The following is a 16,910-nucleotide window of genomic DNA, read 5'->3' as shown; positions in this document are numbered from 1 at the left end:
ATGTAAATAAACACCTAAAAATTCAGGACATCAATATTTGGAGCATAATCATTAACGAAAACAACTTTGTGGTTAAAAGGTAAACCAGTAGGGAGCAAAAAATCTACCTTGTGGGTCTGAAGTTGTTTCATAATGTATCAAAGTGGTTGAGGAATTTATAAAAATGGAAATGCCTCTTACTTCAGCTTGAGAATTCGAATGATACTGTTGGCCCTTCCAAAAGCTAAAAAAAGTTGACTATCCTCCTTCCTCACATTAGTCTCTTGTGCAAAGATAATATTAGCATTCATTCTGTGGAATACTTTAAATATTTTTTTCATTTAATTGGATGATTTAAACCATTTGTATTCCAAGAAACAAAGTTAATAATCTTATCCATATTGCTAATATTTATAGTAGTAAACGCACCAGGTTAAACAGAAAATAAACTCATAACCGGAAGAGGAGAGCAGTTTCAAAGAGGAACCGGAAGTTGCGACACTTCAGTCATTTTGGTAGTTTCAAGTCAGCCCATGAAGGGAAAACTAGGCCAAAAGCAAAAGAGAAACCCCCTTACCCCCACCCACGAAAACCCAAGAAAAAGCCAGAGAGAGGCAAGCAGGCAAACTAACACTAATTTTACCCCCATCTCTCAAGACGGTAACTCAGGAAAAAAAAGACACAAATCATCCATATTCAAAAAAATGTAAAGGGTTAGTATAACAGAAATAAGACTATAAAATTGATATTATTAAAAAAAAAGACAAGATTAAGAAAAAAAAACATACCGTTAAAACCTAAAACAGGATAGCGTTATACTAATATTTCGAAAGAAGACCAGCAGTCTAGTTCAGACACACCGGAACGGATGTGACGTGTCCAAGAACTGAAGTCTTATGGGAAGAAGAAACGACAGCTTGGAAAGAGAAATTTTTTTTTAAAAGACTAAATACTTCAGCATAAAAGATATAAGGCAAAAATGTATCCAAACTTAAAAACATTTAATTAGTAGCTTTCAAAATCAACAGAATAATAATAAAAAAGTCTTGAAATAAACCAAAAACAGATCTTTACTTAAACATGTAAAAAATAATTACACTATCAGTGATCCCATAAGGATCCTCAAATTATGAAAGGTCCGAACCTATAGGCTAATTATTAACTTAAAGGAAAAAGCCAAAACAATAAAAAGCCATTAAAAATGGATAATAAAAATACAATACGTTAATCAACTCGTAGTAGAAAGGTGCTGTTTCTTGAGAAATCTTTGGGCATCAGCTGGAGATTTAAACAGCCGACGAGAATCATCGGGAAGAACGACTCTTAGTTGCGCTGGAAATAACAGCACTTGTTTGTAGCCTTTCTGATAGAATTCCATTATAACCAGTTTAAAAGCCATTCTTTCCCTCAGAACTGCAGGGCTATAGTCCTCCAGAATACGAAACTTGAAATCTTGAAAATTGATCATACCCTTGTGTCAGGCAGCTTGAATCAGGTGATCTTCAATGTGAGCATAGTGAAGCCGGGGAATTACTGGCTGTGGTCTCTCACCTGGAGCTGGTTTTAAGCGAGAAATGCGGTGTGTGCGGTCGATCACTGGAGGGGTATCCAGAACATCTGAGCTGAAGACATCCATTAAGAATTTAAAATTCAGCTGGATCTCCCTTCTCAACATTTTCCGGGAACCTGATTATCAGCAGGTTCTGTCTTTGAGATCGATTTTCAAGATCAATAAGTTTGGATTTGTAACGTTCCAGTACTTGAGAAGTCAAAGACAGCTTTTGTTCCAAAGTTCCAATTTTACGATCTCTCTGGCGGGCGGTTTCTTCAAGAGCTGAAATTCTTGCTGCTTGCTGTTAAATTTCTGATTTAAGTGATTGAAGACTTGCGTCGACTGGCTTTAAAGTTTCATCAAGCTGAGAAAACTTTGGACCGAGCTTATCCTCCAGTCTCTCATCCATAAGTTTCCCAATTACATCCAGAGTTAATGGTTCTTTAGTTGGTGTCGCCTCTTTAGTTTCTCATGATCTCCCAGCCATTTTGACGAGTCAAAAAAAAAATTCAAAAAGTCGAAAAGTATATCTTAAGTATCAACCCCTTTAGTGTAGGTATAAATAAGTCAGTTAAGGGGTGATTGCAGGTAAAAAGTAAAAGGATTGGAGCGAAGCCTAATACAGCCTCACCCCATGAGCACCATCTTGAGAGTCAGTTCTAGTCTCACCCAACCTTGGTGATAAATGCCCTCTTGCATTTACCCTATCTGTGCCCCTCATGATTTTGTATACTTCTATCAAATCCCTCCTCAGTCTTCTAAATCCTAGGGAATAAAGTCCTAACGTATTCAACCTTTCCCCATAACTCAGGTCCTCAAGTCCCAGCAACATGCTTGTAAATTTTCTCTGCACTCTTTCAATTTTATTTATATCTTTCCTTTAGGTAGGTAACCAAATCTGCACACAATACTTCAAATTAGGTCTTGTACAATTTCAACATAATATCCCAACTCCTATACTCAACAAATTGATTTATGAACACCAATGTGCTAAAAGCTTTCTTTACACCCTATCCACCTGAGATGCCACTTTCAAGTAATTAAGGACTTGTATTCCCAGATCCCTTTGTTCTACCACACTCCTCACTGTGGAAGACCTACCCTGGTCGGTCCTTCCAAAGTGCAACACCTGTCTGGATGCAAAGTGTTCCCCTATGCAAACTTCTGTCACCAGCCCTGTCTCACTCCCTACTGGGAGAGCTAGTATCGTACTCTCTATTAGGGACTTCTGTCACCAGCCCTGTCTCACTCCCTACTGGGAGAGCTAGTATCGTACTCTCTATTAGGGACTTCTGTCACCAGCCCTGTCTCACTCCCTACTGGGAGAGCTAGATCGTACTCTCTATTTGGGACTTCTGTCACCAGCCCTGTCTCACTCCCTACTGGGAGAGCTAGTATCGTACTCTCTATTAGGGACTTCTGTCACCAGCCCTGTCTCACTCCCTACTGGGAGAGCTAGTATCGTACTCTCTATTAGGGACTTCTGTCACCAGCCCTGTCTCACTCCCTACTGGGAGAGCTAGATCGTACTCTCTATTAGGGACTTCTGTCACCAGCCCTGTCTCACTCCCTACTGGGAGAGCTAGTATCGCACTCTCTATTTGGGACTCCTGTCACCAGCCCTGTCTCACTCCCTACTGGGAGAGCTAGTATTGCACTCTCCATTTGGGACTTCTGTCACCAGCCCTGTCTCACTCCTTACTGGGAGAGCTAGTATCGCACTCTCTGTTAGGGACTTCTGTCACCAGCCCTGTCTCACTCCCTCCTGGGAGAGCTAGTATCGCACTCTCTATTTGGGACTTCTGTCACCAGCCCTGTCTCACTCCCTCCTGGGAGAGCTAGTATCGCACTCTCTGTTAGGGACTTCTGTCACCAGCCCTGTCTCACTCCCTCCTGGGAGAGCTAGTATCGCACTCTCTATTTGGGACTTCTGTCACCAGCCCTGTCTCACTCCCTCCTGGGAGAGCTAGTATCGCACTCTCTATTAGGGACTTCTGTCACCAGCCCTGTCTCACTCCCTACTGGGAGAGCTAGTATCGCACTCTCTATTTGGGACTTCCACGTACTGGTTAAGGAAACTTTCCTCAACACATTAGACAAATTCTTTCTGATCCAGCCCTTATACTGTATGGGAGTTCCAACCAGTATGTGGAGTGTTAAAATCACTGATCACAACTTTGTTTCTTGCAATAGGTCTGCAATCTGTCCACAAATTTGCTCCTTTAAATCCTGTAGACTGTTGCGTGGTCCATAATATCCCATTAACATGGTCATATGTTTCTCATTCCTCATTTCTACCTGAAAGCCTCACTAGATGAGCTTGCCACTCTATCCTGACATTTTCCCTGGCTGGTAATACCATTCCTCCTGCTCTATCATATCTAAAACAAAAGAAACCCAGTGCATTGAGCAGCCAGTCTTGTCCCTTCTGAAACCAAGTCTCACTAATGGCTGAAATGTTATATTTCCACATGGTGATCCATGCCCTAAGCTCATCTGCCTTTCCTACAATACTCCTTGCATTGAATACTGCATGTGCAGCTTCGAACATTAGTCCCACTATGCTCTTCCTTTTGATTCCTGTCTCTGTATGCAGTCTCACAGCATCTTTCTCACAACCACTCCTCTATCTGTTCTGGTCCTCTGGTTCCCATCCCCCTGAAACTCTAGTTTTAAACCCCCTCCCTGCAGCACTGGCAAACCTTCCTGCTAGGTTATTAGTCCCTTTCCAGTTCAGGTGCAAACCGTCCCTTCTGTACAGATTCCACTTCCCCTGGAAGACAGCCCAATTATCTAAAAATCTGAAGCCCTTCTTCTTGCACCTTCTCCTTATCCACATTTTAAGCTGTATGATCTTCCTATTTCTGGCCTCACTAGCGCATGGCATGGGTAGAAATCCAGAGACCAGAATCCTGGGGGTCCTGCCCTTAACTTTGCACCTAACTCTCTGAACTCATCTCTTCACCCTGTATACTGTATATGCATTATATAACCTCTTCACCCCTCCTACCTGTATTATTAGTACAGATGTGGATGTGGACCATGACCTCTGGCTGCTTACCTTCCCACATAGGAATGCTGTGGAATCGATCAGAGATGTCCCTGACCCTGGCACCCAGAAGGCGAAATACCAACTGGCTATCTCATTCTCATCCACAGAACCTCCTTTCTGTTTCCCTAACCAATGAATCCCCAATGAATTACAGCTTGTCTCTTCTCCTCCCCTTCCTTTCTGAGCTGTAGAGACCTGACCGCCGTACCTTTCCTCTGCTAGGTCATCTCCCCCAACTGTATCCAAAGCAGTAAACCTGTTGCTGAGTGGAACGACCACAGGGGAGCTCTACACTTCCTGCCTATCCCCTTTCCCCCTCCTTACAGTTACCTGTGACCTGCACCTTGGTGTAGCTGTCCTGTCTACCAATTCTGCATCCTGCCGAATGATCTCTGTTTTATCCAGTTCCAGCTCTATCTTAACTCAGTCTGTTAGAAGCTGCTGCTGGGTGCACTTCTTGCAGGAGTAGTCATTAGGGCCACTGAAAGTCTCCCTGCCTTCCCACGTTCCACAGGAGGAGCATTCCGCTATCCTGCCTGGCATCCCCACTGTACTATACGTGCAAAAAGAGAACAAAGAATCAGTTACCAAAAAAATCTACCTACGGCCTCTGCCTCTTCTTGCTGAAGCCTTAGTGAGCCGGAGCCTCAACTGCCTGTTTACACAATGGCCACACCGCTTAAACCTAACTTCTTTGTATTGGGCCTTGCCAAGTACCTTATTATGCACGACCCAAAGTCTCCTTGGAAGGGTGGTATGCAAAAATGTGCTAACTGCCTCTCACTTCTATTAAACTTTCTTTCCCTTTACACAATGCAATTTCTCCTTGGAAACTGGAGACCGCTTCCTTCATTTAAACTCTGTCCCTTCATGCAATCCAATGTCTCCTCAGAATCTATGGCGGCAAAATGTTAGTGATTGTCCAGAACTTAAATGTTTGCTGAGCTCCAAATTTCAAAGCGTTGCATTTGTGATGACTTAATACTTCCCATTTATTTTCATTTCTTGAAATTAAATACATGGTTTGTGGTATTAATAAAAATGGAACTGAGGACAAGGTTGTGAGAAATATCTCAAAGCTTTACATTGTTTTGAAAGAATAGATTTCAAAAACACCATGAAGGTTTATACTTACACCTGAAGCAATCTATGAATATTGCTGTTCTAATCCAGCAACATAAGACCATCATTCAGGTGGACATGAGTGCAAGTGGAACATTTCATTAACAGTTTTCGTATTTAAATACCTAGTTATTCTTAAGATGGTGTAAGTGTGTAAGATGATGAGAGGCATTGATTGTGCAGATAGCCAGAGGCTTTTCCCAGAGTTGAAATGGCTAATACGAGGGGGCATAATTTTAAGGTGCTTGGAAGTAGGTACAAGGGGGATGTCAGGGCTAAGTTTTTCACAGAGAGTGATGGGTGCATGGAATGCACTGCTAGCGAATACAAGGCGGATACAATAGGGTCTTTTAAGAGACTCTTCGATAGGTACGTGGAGCTTAGAAAAATAAAGGTCTATGCGGTAGGGATATTCTAGGCAGTTTCTTGAGTAGATTATGTGGTCGGCACAACATTATGGGCCAAAAGGCCTGTAATGTGCTGTAGATTTCTATGTTAAGATTGTTCTTTACACACTGCACCTCTTTGAGAGGTGTCATTGACATGCTGTGAGCACATCACAAAAACAAAATGGAGGCCAGCAGGTGCTCGAATTTACTATGCTTGTTTAACACAACAAATCAGGCTGCTTATTTTTAGTTTGACAACATATTCATTTACTATTTATTTGCAGTAATAATAATTTTACATATATTTCAAATATGTAATCTACAAGTAGCCCATGTTTTTCTCTTCTTCCCAGGTATACCATGACAGTGAAGAAGGACAGAGATATGTCCAATTCTATCAACTTTCAGATTTCCCTTACGTGTCCATACTAGACCCCCGCACTGGTAAGCATCTTTTAAGATGTAATATTCTAAAACACTTTTGAAAACAGAAATTTGTGTTTTATTTGTTAACCAAGGCATTTTACAGTCATATTTGCTTTGTGAGTAGAAGCACTTTGCTATTTATGATGAGAATGATGGTTTTGTAGCGGTGTGCTACAAACAGCGCTAAAATTACGACACGGAGTCGGTAACTGCAGTCGAAGGAAAAACTTTATTCGAAAACTTCAGCCTCACTTTTAAGCCTCTGTCAACCGGCCCCCCATGGCGAAGAGGCTCCAAAGCTCTGTGCTCGCAAACCCCCGTAGGCTATCTAATTGTGAGTCGGTTCGCATACGCTAGGAAATGAGCCGCCACATAACCCCCCCCCCAGAACCGGCGATACACCCCCCAATGTCCACAGCCTGGGCCAGAACCTGCTTGGGAGGTCGGCCTCTGCGCCGAGGCGCCGGAAACTCGGCCGGTTGCGCCAGGTCCACATGGGCCGGCTTGAGGCGGTCCACCGTGAAAACCTCCTCCTTCCCCCCAACGTCCAGCACGAACGTGGACCCGTTGTTCCGGAGCACCGTAAACGGCCCCTCGTATGGCCGCTGCAGCGGTGGCCGATGCCCGCCCCTTCGTACAAACACAAACTTACAGTTCTGTAGGTCTTTGGGTACGCAGGTCGGGTGCCGCCCATGCTGTGAAGTGGGTATGGGGGCCAGGTTACCGAGCTTCTCGCGAAGTCTGCCCAGGACTGCAGCGGGTTCTTCCTCTTGCCCCCTCGGGGCTGGTAGGAACTCCCCGGGGACGGCCAGGGGCGCGCCGTATACCAACTCGGCCGACGAGGCGTGCAGGTCGTCCTTGGGCGCTGTGCGGATGCCGAGAAGGACCCAGGGAAGCTCGTCCGCCCAGTTGGCTCCTCGCAGGCGGGCCATGAGGGCCGACTTCAGGTGACGGTGGAAACGCTCCACTAGCCCGTTCGACTGTGGGTGGTAGGCAGTGGTGTGGTGCAGCTGAGTCCCCAAAAGGCTGGCCATAGCTGACCACAGGCTGGAGGTGAACTGGGCGCCTCTGTCGGAGGTAATGTGGGCTGGTACACCAAAGCGGGATATCCAGGTGGCGATCAGGGCTCGGGCGCAAGATTCGGAGGTGGTGTCGGTGAGCGGGACCGCCTCTGGCCATCTTGTGAACCGGTCCACGATAGTCAGGAGGTAACGCGCTCCGCGCGACACTGGCAGGGGGCCCACGATATCCACATGAATGTGGTCGAAACGCCGGTGGGCGGGATGGAACTGCTGCGGTGGGGCTTTGGTGTGCCGCTGAACCTTGGCCGTCTGGCAGTGCATGCACGTCCTGGCCCATTCACTGACCTGTTTGCGGAGTCCGTGCCAAACGAACCTGCTGGAAACCATCCGGACAGTTGTCCGGATGGAGGGATGCGCCAAGTTATGAATGGAGTCGAAAACACGTCGCCGCCAGGCTGCGGGGACGACCGGACGGGGCTGGTTGGTGGCGACGTCACAGAGTAGGGTCCTCTCACCTGGGCCCACGGGGAAGTCCTGGAGCTGCAAACCAGAGACTGCAGTCCTGTAACTCGGAATCTCCTCATCTACCTGCTGTGCCGCTGCCAGTGCCTCAAAGTCTACCCCTTGGGAAAGGGCATGAACGGTAGGGCGAGAGAGCGCATCCGCCACGACATTGTCCTTACCCGAGACGTGCCGGACATCCGTTGTGTATTCAGAGATGTAGGACAGGTGGCGTTGCTGGCGGGATGACCAGGGGTCGGATGCTTTCGTAAACGCAAAGGTAAGCGGTTTGTGGTCCGTGAACGCGGTGAAGGGCCGACCTTCTAGGAAGTACCTGAAATGCCGGATTGCCAGGTAGAGCGCCAACAGTTCCCGGTCAAAAGCACTGTACTTGAGCTCGGGTGGCCGCAGGTGTTTGCTGAAAAACGCCAGGGGTTGCCAGCGACCTGCGATGAGCTGCTCCAGCACCCCACCGACTGCCGTGTTTGATGCGTCCACTGTGAGGGCGGTAGGGGTGTCCATTCTGGGATGTACTAGCATTGCGGCGTCAGCCAAAGCTTCCTTCGTTTGAACGAAAGCGGCGGCGGACTCCTCGTCCCAGGTAATGTCCTTGCTCGGACCCGACATCAGGGCGAACAGGGGGCGCATGATCCGGGCAGCTGAAGGGAGGAAGCGGCGGTAGAAATTGACCATACCTACGAATTCCTGAAGGCCTTTGACCGTGGTGGGTCGGGGGAAGTGGCGGACCGCATCTACCTTAGCGGGCAGAGGGGTTGCCCCGTCTTTAGTAATCCTGTGGCCCAGGAAGTCAATGGTATCAAGTCCGAACTGGCATTTGGCAGGGTTAATTGTAAGACCGTACTCACTCAGTCGGGCGCAGAGTTGACGGAGGTGGGACAGATGCTCCTGACGACTGCCGCTGGCTATGAGGATGTCATCCAAATAGATGAACGCGAAGTCCAGGTCCCGTCCCACCGCGTCCATTAACCGCTGGAACGTCTGTGCGGCATTCTTCAGGCCGAACGGCATGCGGAGGAACTCGAAGAGGCCAAACGGGGTGATGAGAGCCGTCTTGGGGACGTCGTCAGGATGCATCGGGATTTGATGGTACCCTCGGACAAGGTCGACCTTGGAGAAGATCCGGGCGCCGTGCAGGTTTGCCGCAAAGTCCTGAATGTGCGGCACAGGGTAGCGGTCCGGTGTGGTAGCCTCGTTCAGCCTGCGGTAGTCGCCGCACGGTCTCCAGCCCCCCGTCGCTTTGGGCACCATGTGCAGGGGGGAAGCCCAGGGGCTGTCGGACCGCCGGATGATCCCCAATTCCTCCATTCTCTGGAACTCCTCCTTCGCCAGTCGGAGCTTGTCCGGGGGAAGCCGCCGAGCACGGGCATGGAGGGGTGGTCCCTGTGTCGGGATGTGGTGCTGTACGCCGTGCCTGGGCATGGCTGCTGTGAACTGCGGTGCCAGAACCGATGGGAACTCCGCCAGGACCCTGGTGAAGTCGTTGTCGGACAGCGTGATGGAGCCGAGGTGAGGGGCTGGCAACTGGGCCGCGCCCAGGGAGAACGTCTGAAAGGTCTCGGCGTGTACCAGTCTCTTCCTGGGCAGGTCAACCAGCAGGCTGTGAGCTCGCAAAAAATCCGCACCCAGAAGCGGTTGGGCTACGGCGGCCAGTGTGAAGTCCCACGTGAACTGGCTGGGGCCGAACTGTAGCTGCACCTGACGGGTGCCATAGGTCCTTACTGTGCTGCCATTCACGGCCCTCAGGGGGGGACCCGGTGCCCTGCTGCGAGTGTCGTAACTTGTCGGAGGTAAAACGCTGACCTCAGCCCCAGTATCGACCAGAAAGCGGCGTCCCGACCTGCTATCCCACACATACAGGAGGCTATCCCGATGGCCAGCCGCCGTAGCCATCAGCGGCGGCTGGCCCTGGCGTTTCCCGGGAACTTGCAGGGCGGGCGGCAACGGCGGGCTTCTGCGCCCCACCGCTGGTGGTAGAAGCACCAGTGGTCATTGGGCCGGGGGTTGGCGGGCTCTGCGGCCGGGCCTGGACTGGTTTGCTGCCGGGAGCGTGGCTGGGAGATCCGTGCGATGGACGCCCCGCTCACCTTTTTGGCGTTCCACAGCAAGTCCGCCCGGGCTGCCACCTTCCGGGGGTCACTGAAATCCGCGTCGGACAGCAGCAGGCGTATGTCCTCGGGCAGCTGCTCCAGGAATGCCTGCTCAAACATGAGGCCTGTGTGTCCCTCGGCCAGAGACAACATCTCATTCATTAAAGCCGATGGAGGTCTGTCGCCCAAGCCATCCAGGTGCAGTAAACGGGCAGCCCGCTCGCGCCGAGAGAGTCCGAAAGTCCTGAGGAGCAGGGCTTTGAATTCCGTGTACTTGCCGTCTGCCGGGGGCGACTGTACGAACTCCGCGACCTGGGCAGCTGTGTCCTGGTCGAGGGAGCCCACCACGTAGTAGTAGCGGGTGTCTTCTGAGGTGATCCGGCGAACGTGGAATTGGGCTTCGGCTTGCTGGAACCATAGGTTCGGTCGCTGTATCCAGAAACCCGGCAGTTTCAACGAAACCGCATGAACAGAGGCGGCGTCGGTCATTTCTGGTCCAAAAATCGTTTGGACCGTCGGGGTCACCAATTGTAGCGGTGTGCTACAAACAGCGCTAAAATTACGACACGGAGTCGGTAACTGCAGTCGAAGGAAAAACTTTATTCGAAAACTTCAGCCTCACTTTTAAGCCTCTGTCAACCGGCCCCCCATGGCGAAGAGGCTCCAAAGCTCTGTGCTCGCAAACCCCCGTAGGCTATCTAATTGTGAGTCGGTTCGCATACGCTAGGAAATGAGCCGCCACAGTTTTATACTTTTTGCAACATTTCACCTGTGTCTGTGTTGCTCTGCACAGTCTCTTCACAAGAGCTCTTCAAAAGCTGATGTTATAGCTTATTTTAACTTAACAATTCTTTGAATTCAGCCACAGCTGTCATTTCAATCTGAAACCCTTAATGATATTTGGTACTTTGTACTAAAATGCATCCTTTATGCAGGATAGAAATAAATAGGCAATTTAGTAGAATTGTTAAAAAAACAAGAGAAAATCTGCAGATGCTGGAAATCCAAACAGCACACACAAAATGCTGGAATAACTCAGCAGGCCAGGCCAGTGGGAAAAAGGTACTGTTGACGTTTTGGGCTGAGACCCTATGGCAGGACTGGAGGAAAAAAAGGATGAGGAATAGGTTTAAAAGCTGGGGGGAAGGGAGAGATGAAACCGCAAGAGGGAGGGATGAAGTAAAGAGCCAGAAAGTTGATTGGTAAAATAAATACAGGGCTGGAGAAAGGGGAATCTAATAGGAGAGAATAGAAGGCCATGAAGGAAAGAAAAGGGGGAAGAAATACCAGAGGAAGGCAATAGACAGCCAAGGAGATAAGGTGAGAGAATGATGAAAGGGGGGATGGGGTCACATTATTGGAAGTTGGAGAAATTGATGTTCATGCCATCAGGTTGGAGGCTACTGAGACAGATTATACAGTGTTGTTCCTCTGACCTGACTGACCTCATTGTGACAGTAGAGGAGACCATGGATTGATATAATCGGAATGGGAAGTGGAATTAAAACTGGGAGATCTCACTTTTTCTGGTGGATGGAGCGTAGGTGCTCAGTGAAGAGGTATCCCATTCCATGTCAAGTCTCCCCAACATATGGGAGGCCACACCGAGAGCACCAGCCGTGGTATGTGACCCCAACAAACTCGCATGTGAAGTGTTGCCTCACCTGGAAGGACTGTTTGGGGCCCTGAATGGTAGTGAGGACGAATTGTAGGGACAGGTGTAGCACTTGTTCAGCTTGCAAGGATAAGTGCGAGGAGGGAGATCAATGGGGAAGCACGGGTGGACAAGGGAGTCGTGTAGGGAGCAATCCTTGTGGAAAGCAGAGAGGAGAAAAAGATGTGTTTGGTGGTGGAATCCCGTTGAAAATGGCGGAAGTTCTGGAGAATTGTGTGCTGGACATGGAGGCTGGGGGGGTGGTAGGTGAGGACAAGAGGAACCCTATCCCTGGTAGGGTGGCGGAAGGAAGGGGTAAGAGCAGACGTGCATGAAATGGAAGAGAGACGGTTGAAGGCAGTGTTGATGGTGGAAGAAGGGAAGCCCCTTTGAAAAAGGAGGACATAAAGGAGGAAAAGCCTCATTCTGAGTGCAGACGTGGCAGGGACAAAGGAATTGAGAGAAGGGGATGGCATTTTTACACCTAACTGGATGGGAAGATGTATAGTCCAGGTAGCTATAAGAGTCTGTGGGTTTATAATAGACATCAGTAGATAAGCTGTCTCCAGACAGTGAGATCGAGAAAGGGGAGGGTGGTGTCGTAATTGGACCAGGTAAATGGTCAAGCTTGTTCCTGCTCCACTGAACTCATACCTGCTTACCTCGGGCTCTGTTTTATCCCCCCTAGTTCAGTCTCTTCCTACTTACATCCATGACACTTCACATGCTCTGGATTTTTTCAATGATTTCAAGTTCCTTGGCCCCCATCATCTTATTTTCACTATGGATGTCCAGTCCCTATACACCTCCCTCCCTCACCAGGAAGGCCTCAAAGCTCTCCATTTTCTTCTGCACACCAGACCCAACCACTCCCCTCCACCCCCACTCTCCTCCATCCAGTGGAGCTTGTCCTCACTCTTAAAGCTTTTCTTTCCAGAATGAGGATGTCCTCCTTTTTCAAAGAAAGCGGCTTTTCTTCTTCCACCATCAACACTGCCCTCAACCGCATCAACCGATTGTCTGTGCATGACAATTTCCTTCTGCTCTGGTGAGTGCGCACCCAATCTTTCCTGACTCCTCCAACTCCACTTCTTTTGGAGGATACAACACTGGCAAACGCCAGGACATCAGGGACCCTCTTAAGCCCACAGGTTGTCTGCCACCTGCTGCAGAACACTTCAGCCACCCCTGACGGGTGTGAAGTCAATAAATTAATTTGTTGCTTCAACAGCATGTACCTGCGCTCGAACAGCCCTGCTGCTTGTGGGTAGTATGGGCTGTGGAACACCCACAAAATGCTGGACTCTGCACCCTACTCCTGGACTTTGGGTACTGCAAAATTGGAGCCATTGTTGAATTGGATCTCCCAGGGAATCCCATACATGGATGACGAGTATTGCAGACCTATTATTGTGCTTTCCTGGTCAGCATGGCACCAACACCAGGGCAGTGTGCAGTTGTCTTCTTTCTTTATCAATCTTTTTATTAATTAAAAAAGTACATATAGGTTTCCCCCGCAATCCGAAGGTAGAGCGTTCCAATGAAACCATTTGTAATCCGAAATGTCATAAAGCGAAGAAGCAATTACCATTAATTTATATGGGGAAAATTTTTGAGCATTCTCAGACCCAAAAAAAATAACCTACTAAATCAAAGTAAATAACACATAAAACCTAAAATAACACTAACATATAGTAAAAGCAGGAATGATATGATAAATTTACAACCTATATAAAGTAGAAATATTGTAGGTACGATGTAGTTTCACTTATCAAACTCGGGAAGGCAGCAAGCCAAAATCGATTTGGAGAAAAAAAATTGTCACGTACACGCGTGCACAAACAACTGCCCGCACAAGGCTTCACGGTCATGGTAGTCTTTCTCAGGGTAAATACATGTATAAAGCTGGCGTCTTTCTTTCGTAAAATCGAAAATCCTCTTTGGTTAGTGAAAACAGGTACTGATGTAAGTCTTTCGTAACAGCGAGTTGTAGTAAAGCGAACGTTCGAAAAGCGGGGGCCACTTGTATATACAAACAAGAGGAGAATTATCTCAAATATCATATCGATAACAATTCATATAAAAGGTAAAATAAACATGATCAAGATCATACATAGTAATAATCTAATAGTATATAATAAAAATAAGGTAATTAATTCTCCTCTCATTATTCCATAAAAAGAAAAAAAGGTAAAGAAACTTATATAATTTTCATATACATTAAAAAAACACTATTCTCTATAAACAAAAAAAAAGGGGAAAAAAGGGACTGGGCAGCCCATATTGAGAGTAAAAGCAAGAAAAAAGGGAAACTTTCTGATCAAATTCAAAGTATCAAGAAAGTAACTGGAAGAGCAATGAATCAAACCGTATGAAAATATTGAATAAAAGGTCGCCAGGTTTCTTCAAATTTAAAGGATGTATCAAATGTCCGGCTTCTTATTTTCTCTAAACTTAGACAGGACATAATGGAGGTAAGCCAATGAATAACAGTAGGTGGATTAGAGTCCTTCTATTTAAGCAAAATGGCTCTCCTAGCCAATAAAGTTGTAAAAGCTATCAGCCATTGAGCAGAAACAGGAATATATCCTGCTTCCAGTGGAATGATCCCAAAAATTGCTGTAAGTAAATTCGTTTGTAGGTCCAAATTCAAGACTTTTGATAAAGTTTTAAAAACTTTTTTCCAAAAAATTATCTATCTTGATACAAGACCAAAACATATGAGTTAAAGTAGCCACCTCAATATTACATCTGTCTCAAATAGGATTAATATTGGGAAAGATACAGGCTAATTTATCCTTTGACATATGTGCCCGATGCACTACCTTGAACTGTATCAAGGAATGGCAGGCACAAATAGATGAAGTATTTACCAAATGAAAAATTTTATCCCATTGATTATCTGAAAGTGACTCTCGAAATTCCAGTTCCCACGCAGCTTTAATTTTATCGTTAGATACCTTCTGCAAATTCAATAACCATTTATAAATTACAGCTATAAGCAATTGTGACCACATATCAATTCTTGGTCTGCAATGGCAGAGGCCCCACATAATCTACTTGCCATACCTGTCCAGTTCCCATGCCCTTTCAGATGCATCTTGAGGGACCCACTGTCCAGCATCTGGGCTTAATCTGCAGGCAGGTAGGGCCTCATCAAACGTCAATGCCACCTCAAGCATCTGCCCATTTCCTTGCTCACCTCTTCCAAATGCCTGCTCTATTGCTGTGCCCATACTGCTAGGCACCCGCTGTTGTTCTCTTTGGAAAATACTGCAGCTGGCAATATCTGTGCTGTTCGATTGGCAGCGGCATTATATATTTCCTCTTCAGTGCCCCGAGAGGTGTGGACGTCGACACGTTAAACTGTGATTTGGTGTTAATATGCATCCTCCTAGGTGCATTCCCAATAAGAGTGCCCCCAGAAGGGTTGCCTCTGCACCTCCCACCATGCCAAAGAGGCATTCACACCGCCATGCCATTAGCCACTGCCCGCGAGTTGGTGCAGATCTTCACGGGTCCTGTTGCCTTCTGGAAAGCTCAGCTCAGCCAATTGGCTGGATATTCCCTCCAGTTCGCCTTCTTGGGTAGTGAACATCCTGATGTATTGTGGAAAACAGCAGCCTTTCACTGCCGTTTACCGCTTCTCCAACGGCTGGAGCTGTCAATATCAGGCCTGCACAGGTGGGCACCTCCTACTCTCCATCCAGCTAACAGAAATCGCCTGTCACTTGTATCCAACTCATCACCTGCAGCCCATGTAAACCCAGCTTTCATCCACAGCCCCTGTTTACTCATCGAACCAGCCAGCCTCAACCAGTTCCTTCAAGCCTTCAGTTACCTTGTTGCCTTGACATGTTAAGTATCTGTTCTCTCTTGCTTTGTGACTATTAGTGGCTTGTTACTTTGCAGTTTATTAGTTAAAATATCATCTATTTCTAAATTTTATTAGGGAAATATCATCTATTTCTAAATTATCTCCACTACTATACTTTTGGATCAAACTCCTGACAAGAAAGACTGGGGCCACATTCACTGCATTTTGTAGGATGTGCCATACAGAGACTTTGGTGTTTCCATACCAGGCTGTGATGCATCCAGTCAATATACTCTCCACTACACATCTGTAGAATTTTGTCAAAGTTTGAGTTGCCACTTTGAATCTTTGCAAGTTCCTAAGGAAATAGAGGCGCTGCCACACTTTTTTTTGTAATTGTACTTATGTGTTAGGCCCAGAATAATGATAACACTGAGAAATTTAAGGTTGCTGATCCTCTCCACCTCTGATATCTCGATGAGGACTGGCTCATGGATCTCTGATTTCCTCCTCCTGAAGTCAATAATTAGCTCCTTGGTCTTGCTGGCATTGAGCAAGAGGTTGTTGTTGTGGCACCACCGAGCCAAATTTCCAGTCTCTCTCCTTTATGCTGATTCATCACCAACTTTGATTAGGCCCACGACAGTGGAGCTATTAGCAAATTTAAATATTGCATTGGAGCTACACTTAGCCACACAGTCATAATTGTAAAATGAGTAGAGCAAGGGGACTAAGTACATAGCCTTGTGGTGCATCTGGTGATGGAGATTGTGGAGATGATGTTGCCAATCTGAATTGACTGAGGAAATTGAGGATCCAATTGCACAAGGAGATATTGAGGCCAAAGCCTTGAAGTTTATTGATTAGTTTTGAGGGGATGATATTATTGAATGCTGAGCTGTAGTTGATAAAGAGCATCCTGATCTATGCATTTTTGCTGTCCACATGTTCCAGGGGTGAGTGAAATGGCATCTGCTGTGGACCTATTGAGCTGGGAGGGAAATTGGAGCAGATTCAAGTCACTTCTCAGGCAGGAATTGATATGTTACATCCTCTGAAAACACTTCATCACAGTGGATGTAAATGCTACTGCACAATAGTTATTGAGGCAGGTTACCAGGTTCTTCTTGAGCACCGGTATAATTGAAGCCTGCTTGAAGCAGGTGGGTACTGGAGTCTGGCAAAGCGAGAACACTTGCACAGTGAACACTTCAGCCAGTTGATCAGCACAGGTCTTTAGTACTCGGCCAGGTACCCGATCTGGGCCTTATGCTTTCCGTGGGTTCGT

The 16,910-nt window shown here is 47.0% G+C and overlaps 1 protein-coding gene across 2 annotated transcripts in view; it reads left to right on the top strand.

Moving 5' to 3' along the window:
• Nucleotides 1-16,910, top strand: part of ubxn7 (UBX domain protein 7) — a 107,325-nt gene that overhangs the window by 54,482 nt on the left and 35,933 nt on the right. For both annotated transcript variants that reach the window (XM_059950614.1, XM_059950621.1), the window contains exon 7: nt 6,448-6,538. In XM_059950614.1, coding sequence (XP_059806597.1) covers nt 6,448-6,538 — 91 coding nt within the window. The remainder of the gene's footprint in view (nt 1-6,447; nt 6,539-16,910) is intronic.

This window comes from Hypanus sabinus, chromosome 2 (genome assembly GCF_030144855.1).
Source record: "Hypanus sabinus isolate sHypSab1 chromosome 2, sHypSab1.hap1, whole genome shotgun sequence".
NCBI lineage: Eukaryota > Metazoa > Chordata > Chondrichthyes > Myliobatiformes > Dasyatidae > Hypanus > Hypanus sabinus.
This window is presented reverse-complemented; position numbering and strand designations above follow the sequence as displayed.